We start from the raw sequence: 15,948 nt of genomic DNA, 5'->3' as shown, positions 1-15,948 counted from the left end.
TCACCGCTTTACAAGATCAATTTCCACTGATTTTTCAGTCCAGTTCTTGTATAATTCAACTTAACATTACTTTTGTAATATAACTTTTCTCCCCTTTTCTCCCTATATCCCAGAGAGACTCGAGAAATATGTCCAGTCTTTGTGAGTCCCCCCTTCCCCTATTTCTTAAGAACATGACTTTCAGATGCTGGTTGTCTGCTGTAGATAATTTTTAGGCCTGACCCTTCTTCTTTTTGTCCTCCACTAGTCAAGTGTCTTCTGATTTCTTTTAAAGCTGACACTGATATGCCAAGTTTTCATCCAGTAATTCTTTGAGAATCATCATGTTGGTGCAAAAATATTATTTTATGCCTGCCAAACTGTTCTCTTTGACAATTTTCATATATTTAACTAAACAAAACTAAAGTCAAACAAATTATATGTTTTGCAACAAATTACTGCTAGAAAGAACGTACTGGTTTAAAATTGGTTCTCTGTTAAGTTGTCTGTTACAGATGATTACTGTTACTAATTATCCTTTATACAGCTTTTATAAATGGATCTATAAATCAGTTTATGTGACATTTCTGAGTTTTCCAGCAAATTTGTCCTGCTAATCTCAGATTAGTGTGCTATTTTAAATAATATCTATATTTAGCATTAAAATATTAAAAAAGTACTTATAATTTTATTGAAAACACTTTTAAGGTGTAAAACATTCAATCAGAGAATTCACATGTAATCCACAAAAATATAATCTCAACAATATAGTTTAACCTCCTAAGACCCAAACTCTTCCACGGCATGCATTTTTAGTTTGTCTTTGATATTTGGGCATATTGGGGCCCGATGAATGTAAAAACAAAGAATTTTTTCCCCCTTATTTTTGTTTTTAAGAAAAATAAGAGCCACATGAGGATATTCGTTTAAAATTTTGATAGAACAGTAGCAGTATAATGTCATCATAAGTGGATATCAGGTCCTAGGAGGTTAAAGTAAAAAACAAAAAACAAGAAGAAACTTCATTTGCTGCAGAAGTTTTACAAAGTATACAAAAACTTTGCAATGATAATCAGTAAATATCAACATGATTTCTATCAGCTTAAAAAAATTCTAGCTAGTAGCCATGTTATTTACAGCTGTGTACGTTATCACATTAAATTCATTGCACATACTTAGATCTATGTAAGCCTCCAACAAAGCAGTTCTACTTGTAATTGCCAATGGTGCTTTAGTCATTTTCAGTATCATTCATGGCTAATGCTCGTAGAAAAGGAAAGTCATCCCAAAGACTCTCTGGGTCTGCCACTTCTTCAGGTACACAATCATGGCTTGGCCCAAAAAAATGCTGCTCCTCTGTCATTCCACCTAGTGCTAGATTCTGGTAACACTTCGGCGTGAAAGGTTCCTCTGCCTCTAAGAGGGGCTGTGTAGATTCAGAACGCAGGTAGACATGAGGCTCTTTGGGTGGTGGGCTGTTACAAAAACCAGAGAACACCACAGTAGCATAAGGAACAGAGTCACTGTTTGAGCCAGAGTATTCGGTGATGAAGGGCGAACCACAAATAGACTCTCCAAGGTCACTGGTCTCTTCTGAACTGTTTATCCAAAGATCATCCTCCTCTTTGCTTAGTTTCATGGGGATGTCCGGAAAGCTGAGGTGGGACAAATATATCGGATCCTCGCTGTCACATGAAGGATGGGTATACTGCAAGTGAAAAATAAGTGAGACAACAATAGTATCAATTTCTTGGCTTTACACCATGTCATGTCTTTTTTTCACTCATGCAGCAAAACAAGCTTTAAATATCTAACATTAGAAATTAATATCAGTTGGAATGCTTTAAATTAAGTCTCCTGTTAGTTTTCACCAGATCCTGATGGAGACCTTAAACAGCCTCTTTCTCTGTTAAATGAACCTCTGTGTTTAGCGGGTATTTGTTAAATTTGTCTTAATTCCATTGAAAAGCATTGTAAGCTAAAACAACAAATTAACAGGGCATTAAACCAAATAATGAGAAGGAAGAAGCTAAACTGTTCCTGCAGAATTTCACAGTCATTCCCTGTAGGGTTCAATCGCTTCATTCTACATATTGCAGATTTTTGCAGCTTTAGTCAAAAACATTAGTAATAAGGAACGTATAAATGTATAAAAACATTTCTGTTGTCCTCTAACGGATGTCCGCTTTCACACCTGTGTTGATTCTGATGTCAGTCTTAGGACAAAGCTGTTAGCTGGGTCTGGAACAACTGGCCAAAAAATCCCCTTAAACCTTGAAGTTAAAGAAAAAAAGAATTAGGGTAGTGTGTTAAGAATAAACAGCATTACAGCTTCCCAGCTTAAACAGTATGAGCATGAGCTTACCTTTCATGTTTGGAGAAACAAGTCAGGACTATGAAAATAATCAGCAATGAAAGTCCAAAAACTGATCCGATTACAATCATCGCACTAGCGACCTCATCTGAGAAAAGAAAAGACACGTAATGTCACATCTGATCATATTCTGTTTGTGTTGACTTTCTCCAAAGAAAAAATGATCGTACTAACCAAAGGGCTGAAATTCAAAATGAACTGCTGACCCATTCAAGCTCCCACCAAATGTGCTAACCATCAAGACAGCTCCATGCACACTGGGGTCTTTAAGGATCACACTTCTTTTTTCTGTATCTACGTTCACAACTGAAGAACAGTTAAACATTAGAGGGGATCAAGTACTTAAAATACCCTATACAACATAGCAGAGATAAGGTATTTAACCTACCGTTAACGGGTCCCTTCTGATTCCAGTAGAAGACTGTGTAGTCTTGGATCTTTCCATTTCGTTGGTCTAATGGTATTTCATCCCAGGTAATCTTAATATCTGAATTCCAGGTCTTTTGAATATGTAATTTTGGAACCATGGATGGGGCTTTAAAAAGAACAACATCACAAGTGATTAGTAGAACTAGAAAGAGTTTTTAACCATTAGACATTATATTAGACAGCCCAGGTCTTTACTCCAATAGGTTATTCATTTCTTTCCACAAGAGGGCATTATTTCATCATGTATCAGCTGTTCTGTGAAAGATTACAAAATATATATTCTGTAAGTCAACGCTCTTCTGACTACTTCAAAGTTGAGGGAGTCTGGCTCACACCTCTGCTGGCTTGTGTGAGACTCTTTGTGTCTTGGGTGACTTACCCTTCTCTCTCAAGTAGGCATTAAATGTCTTAGGAGGGCCTATCCCATCCGTAAACCTTGGATATACAGAGATCCCATAGGGCTTGTAGGGCTCAAAGCTGCCTGTTGATGAGTGAGAAGAGGTTAGGGTGGATCATTGCCCACAGGAGTCTAACAGTGTGTAGAGGCAGGTTAAGCACAGGAAAAGGAAGATCTTACACAAGAGTGATTGTTCGAATTCTTGTTGTAGAGGATAATCATCCGATTAGGAAAGCGGAAGACAAATATTGTAAAACATACCTGTTATAACAATGCTGGACTGGTTTTGGCCAGCAATGTCAAACTGGATGTGGGAGAGGCCTGATTTTAACAAAGGTCTCCATTTCACCACATAATCGCTGAGTCCTGAGGAATCCATGCTTCTCCACTGAACAAGAAATGAATTGTTTCCATATGGGACTGCTGTGGCATCTAATACTACAGGATGAGCTACAGACAGAAAAAGATGCATATCATATTCTACATGTCACATGACATGATGCATTCATTTGTTTTGTGAGTGAGTTACCTTTATGTTTGTAAATCTGTACTACAGTGGGAGAAGATTTCCCTGCTGCATTTACAGCCTTTACATACACTTTCTTAACGCTCCTAGAAAGACTGAAAGTACAGTAGTTCTCCCTTGTAGAGCACACCACTCTCTTTTGCACCAAGACGATATATGACACATTTTGGCCATTGGCACGAAATCTTTTTGATGGCTGAAGCAGAAGGAAAAAATGTGAGGAGATATTTTAAAAGACGACCTCTCATGCTCCACCAGAGCTAGAAGACAAAATGCATCAATTTGTGACAGGTGTCAAGCAACGTGTGTGATGTGTGTACCTTCCAAAACAAGCTTATGTTGAGTTGTTTTAGCAGGGGATCCTCAGATATCTCCATCCACCAATCTAGGCGTCCAGTGGGAGCTAAAAAGAAAGAGTCACCTGTCAGCATGTTGCATGTCAAAAGCCTGCACATCTCCTTTTACTCTTTGAAAATAAAAACTTTTTCATCCAAGACAGGTTTATGGATTCAATGCAACAAAGCTCAATACAACCTGCGCTATAGAAAAAAGTAATGGCAGATGCAGAAGATGACATTAGCATATATTGAAAAGACCAGGAAATGGAAGAAAAGGCAATAGATTGGGAAATGGTTGACTGACTGATGGTGTCAGTCTGAATTGATCTTACCACTCTCCAAGGTGACACCAGACTGGCTGCTGCTCCATTCACTCCAGGGGCTCTGCTGGTATCTGACTCTGATCTGTGCAAAATACCGAGTCCAATGCAGCAGGTGACACATGTCCACAGGAGTTTTAGCATTTTGAACCAAGACCTGGCATATTTTTCAGGGACACAGAATGTACAAACATAAGTTCTTGCATATCCAATGTGAACTTCAGGGAAGGAATATCAGCATTTGGATGTCTATAGCCACTGGATCAAATGTTTGGGAAGATACATTTTCAGTTGATATCAACAAAGGGTTGATTTGCACTCACTGGGTCATTCCACTGTGTGCTGTCAACAGACTTAAATCGGTATTCCAGGTTTAATAACCCGCAAGACTGGAGCCAGGCCTGGTCTGGGGACAAATTCCAGTTCAGCCTCAGGCAGCCATACCTTTTAGAAATCACTTGAATACTGGGTGGGTCAAACTTAGCTGAAATAGTGACAAAAACAAAAGCATGCATAATTTTTTTTCCCACCGATTTTAAGTACAATTTAGTATTGTCTATGAAATATAGTACTTATAATACAAACAGAGCTTGAAGAATGCTAAAAAAAAAGAAAACCCCAAAATATTTTCCTTACCCGAACTAACAGGTTCTAAAACAAGTGGTGCTGAGGTTGTCTCTCCAAGTTCATTCACAGCTTTCACATATATCTTCATGTCATAAAACAGCACAAATTCAAAACGAGGGATGGTATAGTGATGGACTCCTTGTGGCAGTTTATAAGAATAGTTTTCATTTTCAGCCCTGAAATGATGAAATTACATTTTAAGAAATATAGTCGTTCAGCCTTGAAGACAAAGCCTAGATAACACGTCTGATACCAGTATGATATTTACTGCTTGACCAGTCTTTCACTGTAATCTATATTTTGTATATTTGCATTTGTATTCCATTTGTTACATATTTTTACCACATTTCAGTATGGAGGGAATACTGTGTGGGCAGGTGGGTTTCCCTCTGCCCAGGGTCCCAGCTACAGGTGATTGTGATGGGGTTGGTGAGGTTTGTCTGACAGGTGAGGTTTTGCGGTGCTTCTGGTGGATCTAAAGGTAAAAAGAAAAACAAAGTCATTTTTAAATGGAATTTAATTTGATCCATGTACAAAAGAATCGCAAATGCTTCTCACATCCAGCTCGGATCTCCACGCCTGCGACTACTTGAGGAGGAGAGGCTTGGATACAGCAGGTGAGGATTGCTCGGGTGTGATTGAAGCTTAATATAACAGCTCTGGAAACCCTGCTGCTCTCACTGGCTTCTGGACTGCTGGGAATAAGCCTATCATCAAGGCGCCACTCTATATGAACAGCTTGTCCAGTGACCAAAGGGCAGTCCTCTCTGATGACACATGTGGCTGTCACAGGGGATCCCAAAGGTACCACTGAGCTGGATGTGTGGACCTTTGCACAGGGCTGTATGCCATCCTCTAAAAATTACAAAAAAACAAAAACAAAGATGTAATGTGAAGATTGTTCAGATGTTTTTTCTAAATGTTTAGTCTTTTACTTGGTAAAATCTCCAAGGCAAAGGACACAAAATGATAGTAAGAATTGTCATTGTAATTGGTATTTCCATCTTCCTCCGACACCTACACTCACCATTTCTTGCTCCGTTCACAAATGTCACCAGCATGACAATCACTGACATCCATTTGGATATCATGATGATAAAACCTGTTAGGCAGCCAAAATGAAATGCATTATTGGTAAATTACCAACTTTCATGCTCTGTCAAAACAATATTTGAGTGACAAGGTGCATTGTGGGAGGGAGGAATTGACAGTGGTGGTGGTGACAATGGTGTTTCAAGGGTCTGGAAGTGATCTCCATAACGCATAATATTTCAGTATACACACTGTGCATCTCCTGCCTCCCTGATCTCTAGCAAAAAAAAAAAAAAAAAAAAGATTTGCTGTGCTGTCTGCGTTTGTGGAGCACAGAAAAAAACTGAGCACTGACACTTGACAAACTCAAATAAATAAATAAAAATTAAATAAAAATCTAAGCACATAAATAAAAGCCAACACTCGTGGCATCTTGGGTTCACCGGGGAAGTGACATTTAAAGCTCTGCTGGCTGAAAAACAAAACAGATAGAGACATCCACAGGTGCTATCAAGTTTCCATTGTTACACTGTTAAATAAAACGGATGAAACTCTTTCTAAATTTTGAGAGAAATATTTAATAAAAAATAAAAAATATATTAAAATGTATCACCTGTTACAGTGTAACTGGACTTTTTTCACATAGGCCTAGAGACTGTTGATAACCTGCTGGCAACCTCTGGTCACCAGGGAAAAATACGCATTCCCCAGCAAGTTGGTGAATAGTTGCTGGCTGTCACCAGGTGCAACCCCCAACAAACTCCAGCAGCTCAAAGACACTTTGTTTTTTAGTGGCCAGTGGTTACCGAGGAGTCATTGACCAATCGCTAGACCTGCGTTCGTAAGGTTTTAGCAATCAGTTTCACAAGAACTGGCAGCATCTTCCAACCACCAGTCAAAACCAGTCATATTTTTCTCACACGACTTGTGTTTGCTAGGTGGTTGCTGACTGGTCTGACGTAAACAAAATGGCTAGAGTCAAAGTATGACAGCAACCCTCCTATGACCAAGAAAACAAAAAAATCAGTTGTTATCCAGCCATTACAATGATTCTTTTTTTTCTGTCTGAGATTGATGGCAAGCAGTTGTGGAGACAAATAATTTTCCTATGTCACGGTCCGTAGTGTGACTATAGCAAAATGAGAACTAGTTGGTAAAGTTCTGGCAGCATTTCTCAAACATACTGCACTTTTTATATAAAGTCAACCTTGCTCTTTAGTTCGAGAATCAGTTAGGGAACTCACCATTACACAGAAGTTTAAAATTCACAGAAATCTTTGTTCTGGTTTACAAAGCACCACCCAGACATGCCATCACAGCCTATATCAGTATCTCTGCAACTGTAAGGTACTGTGTGGAAGAAAAGACAAATAGTTTAGAGTACTAAAGCAAATACTAACTGATTACTAAAGTAACAGAAAACAATGGAATCGAGTTTTTTAGTGGTATTAAAAGAACATTTAATTGTATAATGAACACCAACATATAGACATGTAGTTTTAAACTTTGTGCAAATTATTCACACAATCATGTGTTTTGCATATTTTAATGCATTAAAACCAGTGTATGTACAATAAAAACATTCAAAATAATATTTCACATGAGAATAGGGATTTTGTTACTAGAATTGTGTTCAGTGCATTGTTAAAAATGTTTGCTAAAATTTAAACATATATTTCTGGACATTTCAATTTTGGACAGGTGTCACTTTATATTATAAAATAAAATACCAGGTGGCAATGAAAGTTTGCAACTGATAAACAGCATTACGAGGGAGCAGAATCATAAAAATGTGAGAGTAGAGTTTTAAATTCATTAAACACTGCAAGCAACTCAATAGTAAGGAAACCTCTTGGGAATTATCTAAAATTATGCCAGATTATTTATTGTTGATTCCCTTATTAATGTCTTCATCAGAACTACATTTCACACTGATGTGAAGTACTGTGCAAAAACCTTGAATCACCTCTCATTTCTTTTGGTTTTGCTTCACTGAAGCCATACTTTCTTATAATTTTTTAAAGTGGTCTAGAACAGCAGTTTTCTGGTTTATTCTCTGGACATTGGCTGCTTTTTAATCAATTTTTAGTTCTGTGGATTCATCTCTTGTTGTTTAAGCCACATCAGAATTGATCTCAAAGCAAAGAATGGCTTCTTAACAGCCACTCTTAAGGGATGGGTAGAAAAAGCTGACACAAACTGAAAATGACTGAAAATAGTGTGGCATTCAAACGTGAAATTTTTGGTTCAAATTGTTGTCAGTATGTACAGAGGTGTTCAGGAGAGAGGTACATCAGTCATCTACAGTCATCTGTAAAACACACTGGAGGTTCTGTCACAGTTTGGGGCTGTTTTCCACCAGAGAGGTTGTGAATCTTGTCAAAACGGATGGAACTATGAACACAGAATAGTACTGTCAAAGTTTGTTCCACCATGTAATACCATCTGGAAAACATCTGAGTGGCAGTGTTTTCATTTTTTAGCTTGACAGTGATGACAGACACACTGCCAATGCAGTAAAAGCACGCCTGTATAGAAAAAAGACACAGTGGAATACTATCAGTCATGGACTGACCTCCCCAGAACCAGAACCTCAATATTCCTGAAGCAGTGTTGGATCATCCTTGCAGAGGATGAAACAACAGGCAGACAAGGTTTGAAGAAGAGTTTTGAATTTCCCTCAAAATGCCTGGAGACCCATTCCTGAAGACTACTTAAATTACAAGAAAGCATGCCTACATGAGTTCAGGCTGTTTTAAAAAGAAAAATGGTCATCAAGCCTATTTTTGTTAACTGAAATAAAAATGAAAAGTAGACTTTAAAAAAAGGAAAATAACTCAAATGACTAAAGACTAAAAAACAAAAAATACAGAGGAAATAATTCATGCAATATTCATTATTTTGGTAAAAAATTTATTACGACTTGCCTGTTGAGGCTTTCATTGGTGTGTTTACTGAAACTGTGTACACAGCTTTTATTGTAACACCCCTCCATACAATAACAACTAAAAAGAAACTAACAATGAAACTAATAAATAACTAAGTCAAACTAAACTGAATTAACAACAGAAAGCTCTCATATTCCATTTTTTGTGTGATGGTAGAGATCAATAACACCACGAGCTGTTCCAGCTTTAATTTGGGTGAAAATTGGGTTAAGGTTAGGTTAAGGTCAAGGTCACAATAAATATGAAAATCAGAAAAAAACTTTAAATTACCCACAATATTTTACAGGTTGTCTTTAAACTTCAACAATAAACTAGGCCTTGGGGGACATGAGTAACTAGATTGGCTAAGCATTTGACCTTGACCTCTACTGTTAGCCCCTGAGGTCAAAGCTGACCTTGAAAACAAATGTCAAGACACCGTATTGAGTATAACACATCATAGCACGGAGAGAGCTGCACAATAGTCTTTTTACTTATTTATTTTTTTAATCCAACACCCTACGGCATCACGATGATGCCATGTAGTTTCGCAAAAATCACACATGGATGAATATCTCTTAAAATCTAAAGTTTTTACAGTTTATAGTAGTAAAAGATTTCAGCCAGATCTACTCCGAGCATACAGATAAAGATAATAAAATACACCATTTTAGTATGTAATGCTAAAAGGTCAAAGGTCAAAAGTCAAACATCAGTGTTGATATGAAAACAGGGTGCCGTTAGCATCTAATAAAAAGTTTTCATATAGCCTTTGACCTTCATGGGAGTTGCACTCTTTGACTGCACTTGTCAGATCTGGTTTTGCCCCGTATACTGTTTTTCAATTTATACATGCATGTTTCGATAAATCACTGCAGCCATTTTCCTAGAAAAATATAAAAGAAATATGCGATGGGGAAAGAAATAAGACATTTGCACAGTACTGAATGTGTGTGCGTGCATGACTCACCAACATACAGACATCTACCCAGAACCAGTAAGTGGTACAGCATTGAGAAACTTCCTGTGGTCTTGTAACACTCAACCTGCCTGTTTCTGAGAATAAGCTGAGAAACTCACTGTTCCTCAGCTTAACATGTAGCATGCGCACAACACCAGGCGACTGCTCAGAGTCCAGTTCAATTTGTTCTGTAGGCTAAAGACACAAATGACATATTAGATTTTGACTATCCAAAGCATTTCTGGTGTAGAATAACATTCAACCGTTGAGCAGAAATGTTATGTTCATAGTGTCATTGTAACACCTCCATAAGATGAGGAAATATAACCTAAAATTTGTATAATTTGTAACTGTCACTCAAACTGTTAGATCGCTGCCCTCAGTCCAAAATAACTATTTGGTGAAGACTGCGTTTTGCAATGAGAGAGAAATGGAATTTTCTCTCCGTTTCTTATCAGCACTGTGCAAAAAGGCCCCCATTTCGCTCCGCTTTCCTTTTTAGAATTTCTGCTTACTACTAATAGGTAATTGCCTGTGGCTCTGACAAAAGGCAATTGAAGGAAAGACAGAGAGAGTGAGCGAGAGAGACGAGGTGGAGAGCAGAAAAGGGTATTAGACTCGGAGTGTATTTTGTCAACAACACAATATGACATACTTAAAATAAAGGCAGAATAAATGAAGTCTGGCTATTCTTTGCGTTTCAGCCAATTATGTTCAGAACATATAGATGAGAATACATTATGTAGAATTTATTTTTGTGTCTCGGTGAGTCATGTCTCCATGTTAAAAGAAATATTTTTCTACAACTTCAGTAGATTTCCTTTCCTGTTGCTGTTGAGGGTTACAGAACGCCCACTTAAAGGATTTGGCAATATCCCTCACACATTGCAAAGTGTAATGACAGACTCACCGCTATTTCCCCTTTTTGGTTTTATTTCTCACACTATACAGTGTGTTTTGAAAAGAGATTTAAAAGGAGTTAAAGAATGATTTGTTTTTTCTTATCATGGCTGTTAAGACATTCTGACCTTTTATATGGGCAGTATCTAAAATCCCAGACCGATTGAATCAATCTTTTTAACTTCCGATTTTTAAACTGTCAGAAGATGTTTTCCATACACTAAAATACTGTTGCCCCCGTGATTAGAAGAAAACTGCAGTCATAAAACATGTTAAAAACATTGCCATACTGTAGTCTTTAGAGCTTGAAAAAGAAGGCGGCTGGATTTCTTTAAGGTTTTTAAAGACATTTCACCTTTAATCAAAGACATTTCTTCAGTTGTGAGAGGTGAAACAACTTCAAAAAAACATAAAGAAGTCCAGTCGCCTTTTTCAAGCTCTTAAGACAATGATGACTTGGGCGACATTGCGGTATTGTACTAAATTTAACAAAGGTTTAGGTAAAAACACCTTTGTGCGACGATCTAACAACTTATTTTAAATGTTTCAAACGATACGCTTCAAGTACTATAAAGCACCATCTTATCTTAGTATTGCTTATTTAATCCTAAATGTATTAAGAGTGTGTAGTGTGTGTGTATTAGGTATTAAACTACAAAGGATGATAAATGTCACATCTACAATACAGAGGGACCAGAAAATCAGATTAAACATGGATTAAAGATGATTTTTTTAAATAAGTTGAGTGGTCCATAACTTACATGTAGATGAGGATGCAACTACCTAGCTTTAACCTCATTCAGAAACAAGTTTAGCAAAGTTTTCCTTTTCAATCTGGCACAAGTATCAAAATGAAAGAAGCAGCAAATTGCTTGATGTGAAGATAAAGGAGAGCCATCAGAGAGGCTTGCCACTCACCACACAGCAGCTGCAGCAGACCCAGAAAGACAAGAGGCTCTTATCAGCCCTGATAGCACCAGATGAAACAGCGTGGCTCAAAGTAGCTTGGATTTGAGGACGTGTGTGTGTGTGTGCCAAGAAGCAGCACAGGCAGCAACATCCTTGTTTTGCATTTGTGAAACTGCTATTTTCCAAGAAGAAACATGTGACTGATGGGGCCCAGTTATGGGAAGGAAGAATGGGGAGTTCACATTGCTCAAATTCACATTTTTAAAAGCTCAGCAAAAAGTTTTTACAGGTGGCTTTGGCTGTTTAATTTGTCACAATAATATGCAGTTTTTCTTATAGCTCAACTTATAGCTGTTAAATGTCAGCTGAATTGAATTTTCAGTACTTTCCCAGAAGATGCTAATACAGCAGCTGTCAACTGTCCTTCAGTCGGACTCCAGGGAGTCTTCTCGCAAGAAGAATGTGATCATTCTGGCTCAGGCTGACCCCTCTGTGTTTTGTGTGACCTTTGAAGTAGCTTCAAAATGTACTCATCTCCCTCTCTGAGCCTGTCTAAGACTTTGTCAGCATGGTAATAGAACAAGCTCTTAAATGGGATTGTAAACTGTGCCTTGAACCCCCCCTCAAGGACACTTGAAACTAGTTGCCATATCACGATTATTAGCTTATTAAATTCTAAAATGAATCTGTGGCTTAGGTCTCATTTCACTGCATGCAAGGAGACCCAGCAAGCTCACCCACTCCACTTTTAATCTAACAGCCGCATCCCTGCACGGTCACTCTCGTGCCCTCAAAAGCATAATGGAAGCTAACTGTTAATCAAGAAGCTGCTGGAGGAGGAATTAAATACACGCACTGGTAGGTTTTAGGGTAGGAATCAACCTGGAGAAAAGAAAAGCAAGCATTAATTAAAAACACATTAACTGGTTATCATGAGTTGACATATTTTGCTTGATCTTTTTTTCCCCTAATCAGCAATAATGAACGAAGCGTTTGCCATCCACTGGGTATTACACGCTATGTTTCAGTGAGCGGTAAAATTAGCCGAGGGCCCCGAAGCCAAGTTGAACTGATGAAGCTTTGCTAGGTTTGATTACGGTTTTTGTCCTATGCTTAACAGAATGCCGTCTCCTCCTTAGATTCTCATTCGCATTAAAAATTCGACTAACCCAAATTAGACACTGCTGTAAACGTCATCTCATATCTGTCTGCTTCTATACAGTGAAATACTATAGTGAACTGCAGTCACAACTGCTGTAATTGTGCTAAGCGTGTATACTGAAATGCTGAATATTGCCCTCTGTTACAAGAGTGATATTCCACTGCTGCACTCAGCCTGATAAGTCGAATTCAGCATTCTTTACTACCAGTTATGTAAAATACTGATTGCACTGATTTGATTTTCGTTGGCAAAATTATTAGTTTTGTTTCATTAAACTTAACAACCTATTTACTGATGGCAAACCAAAACTACCATTTGCCAGTGGACATACAACATCATGATGGACTGCTTTGCTGACTTGGAAGCTCACGCTCACGTACTCAATAATGAATTCTGCATTTGATCAATAACGGACTTACAATAAAGTGAGGCAATATGGCCAACATTAAAGTTGAATGGGAAGTGAACCTCTGAAAGAAGAAACTGAGGGTTTTGAAAAGGCTTGGTCTAAGCACAGGTCTGGAACCCCAGAAAGTGTTGCAAGGGGATTTCAAATGAGAAGTACATGCAAGAAAACAAAAATAAAAGTAAAATCAAATATTGAATTTTTTTTACTGTACATTGAAACAACAAACTTAAAAAAAACCAGTCATTCTTGGAGTTGGAATTCTAGAATAATTAGATGATTAGATTAAATAATAATTAGATTTTTTTTTCATCTTCTGTAGCTTCAACATACACAGCTTGTGTAGTTTTGCAGATGTTCTATGTAAATAAGTTCATTGTCCAGGTGAGGTGGTGTTTCCTGCTTCGGCTTTTTAGCCTGTTGCATCTCCACCGGCGATCAGGTCAACTGCAGGGTTGTCAGCTGGCATCACTGCTCATAATTGCCCACTAAACCAGTTCATCTTCCAGTGGGGGTCTGGTAGCAGACTGGGGACATCTTGCAGCCACCCCCCTGCAGCTGCCTTCGCTGGTGTGCTGTCAGTCGATGTCATTTTTCTGCATCCAGTAGCTTCCTTTCACAGCTTTGCCTATGCCTGTACCTTGCAGCGGCTGGACTGTTGTCTTGCGCAAAAAAGCCCTCTCACCCCATTACCAGTTGTGTCTTGTCACTACTGGTAGCATGATCTGGTACCTGCAGCCCATTTAGGTTTCACAGGTAGTTCCTCTAGGATGCCACATCAATACAAGCCATTAGAATAACGTTTGCTGTGTCTCTGAGCAGACACAGCTCAGAGCAGTCTTAAGTGTGTATTTGAGGTACTAGGACACATGGAGTTACAAAAGGAAAGTGGAAAGGAGCTTTAAAAGGCCATCAATCCAGCTCCAGGAACAACATCTGCTCCTTTGTTGTTAGGAATGTATGGCCATCATCCACTCACTGGATTTGTTCCTCTTCATTTTTTATCATTTGCTGCTCCACCATGACACATCTCCTCATGTGTTAAAAGTAAAAATAGGAAATATTTGGGTAACAGTCTTTACATTTACTTTTGCATTTGTCAATATACTGATTTATTTATTTATTTTATAGACTGCATAGGACATGGTCAAAAATGTTTAAGAGACTAGCAAAAGATATCTCTATCTGTCTATAATAGGAAAAAATCTATTTATATTTTTTGTTGACTGTAATTTTTTCAATTTCAATGATACCACTAGTATTTGTAGGTTTTAAAGCAAAAGTCTGCATGATGGTTTGAAGTCTGTGGGGGGCTGTTTATTGTTTCATTATGTTATTTATTTGTCTGGTAGCTTTTGGTTTTACTTCCTACTTTTAATTTTTCTTTCTTTTTGATTTTCAGCCTACCCTTTTTGTTTCACATGTGTTTAATTAGTCAACCTTAACTTCTACTTTCCACTTCTTTTAAGTCCGTGTCTTGTCCTGCTGTTGTTTCTTTCCCCGTAGCTTTTTATTTCCCAGCTTATTGGTTTGTGTTGTGATTTCCATCTCTTCCTCTCAATATATAGAGATATAGCTAGAAAGAGACAGATGCGTGTTTGTGTTCTTTGTACCTGATTCTGTTATTAAAGCTCATTTTGGTTGCTCTTGCACCTGCCTGTTTTGTGTCCCACATTTTTGTATGCTTTTGAACTGAATCACAACACTGGGAATAAAAAGTCCATAATATGTGTTCTTTTTAATTATTTATTTAAAGAGCCTATTATAAATTATATTTCAAAGTGATCTACCTCCAGTCCATTTGTATAATTGTACCAGAGCTTCAAATTATTAAAATATAAACCTCCAGAAAAGCAGAACACACGTCATTCTTTGAAGAAGAGGCTGAAAGAACTAATGGAACTGGAAAAAACTAATGCAAATAATAAAAGGATGGGCATTCAAAAAAATATATCTTTGTGTTAAAAAAAAAATATGACAGCCATGTTGTTGCTCTGAGACTCAACTTAAGTGAAATGCTAATGCCAGTGTACTTGCATGTTCACAGTGATAATGCTTCCTGATATTTCAGTGCTATTCAATGCTATCCTAATATTACGCAGGCATGTTTACCATATTTGCAATATTTTAATAAATAATTACATTTCAAATGAGTAGAAGAAAATAGATGTATTAAGTTGAACTAAATAAACCAAAGAGAGACCTGACAAGACCTTATCCTACATGCTTCCTAAATTGTTCATTATCCCTGTCCAATTTACAGTTTTAACGATTATTTTTTGCTAGCATGACTTGAGTTCAGCTTGCTTTGCTACACAATTAAAAGCAGATTTGGCAGGTAGGATTTATGTGGACATGTATTCTATACCTAATTTAAATCTCTGTAAGTCTGTCAGTTTGATTATATCTGTGAGTGCACTTAGGGTGGCACAGTCGCCTTGGTCTATGCCTAAACAAGACTGCCACCGACCTTTTCCCGGCAAACCTGCGTTCCCATTGTGCTATCTGGCCCCAGATATTCTTTAGGCATACTCACACTAGGCATAGTTGCCTTTCATTGTCCCTGGTCTTTGGAGATAAAACACAATGATGGTATTGATAGCCAAAAGAGAGTAGTTGGAAACAATCCTGAGACTAACTTGCTTTGGAAACGTTAGATTA

At 37.8% G+C, this 15,948-nt stretch overlaps 1 protein-coding gene across 2 annotated transcripts; it reads right to left on the bottom strand.

Annotated features, from left to right (window-relative positions):
* Positions 1 to 639: 639 nt before the first annotated feature.
* Positions 640 to 11,880, bottom strand: csf3r (colony stimulating factor 3 receptor). Of its 2 annotated transcripts, XM_082552614.1 has the most exons (18): positions 11,729 to 11,880; positions 9,920 to 10,105; positions 7,267 to 7,372; positions 6,018 to 6,092; positions 5,549 to 5,845; positions 5,333 to 5,465; positions 5,000 to 5,166; positions 4,687 to 4,847; positions 4,376 to 4,520; positions 4,026 to 4,108; positions 3,709 to 3,901; positions 3,441 to 3,629; positions 3,162 to 3,263; positions 2,742 to 2,888; positions 2,528 to 2,659; positions 2,345 to 2,441; positions 2,174 to 2,252; positions 640 to 1,687 (listed from the first exon to the last, which is right to left on the bottom strand). In XM_082552614.1, the coding sequence occupies exons 4-18, from the start codon at positions 6,079 to 6,081 to the stop codon at positions 1,211 to 1,213; spliced, it is 2,466 nt and encodes an 821-aa protein (XP_082408740.1). In that variant the 5' UTR covers positions 6,082 to 6,092; positions 7,267 to 7,372; positions 9,920 to 10,105; positions 11,729 to 11,880; the 3' UTR covers positions 640 to 1,210. The 2 variants fall into 2 exon arrangements, with proteins under 2 accessions (XP_082408740.1, XP_082408739.1); XM_082552613.1 differs by lacking the exon at positions 7,267 to 7,372.
* Between the last annotated feature and the right edge of the window lie 4,068 nt (positions 11,881 to 15,948).

This window comes from Aulonocara stuartgranti, assembly GCF_965226115.1.
Source record: "Aulonocara stuartgranti genome assembly, chromosome: 11".
In the NCBI taxonomy this organism is placed as follows: Eukaryota; Metazoa; Chordata; class Actinopteri; order Cichliformes; family Cichlidae; genus Aulonocara; species Aulonocara stuartgranti.
The sequence above is the reverse complement of the archived record's forward strand: the minus strand, read 5'-3'. Positions and strand labels throughout refer to the sequence as shown.

Excerpts from the sequence above, each read along its gene's own strand:
- csf3r (XM_082552613.1), bottom strand. The coding sequence starts at position 9,962 with ATGCTGTACCACTTACTGGTTCTGGGTAGATGTCTGTATGTTG. Across the intron at positions 4,848-4,999 it reads TTTAGAACCTGTTAGTTCGG|CTAAGTTTGACCCACCCAGT; the intron begins GTAAGGAAAATA and ends TCACTATTTCAG. Across the intron at positions 3,264-3,440 it reads GTCCAGCATTGTTATAACAG|GCAGCTTTGAGCCCTACAAG; the intron begins GTATGTTTTACA and ends ACTCATCAACAG.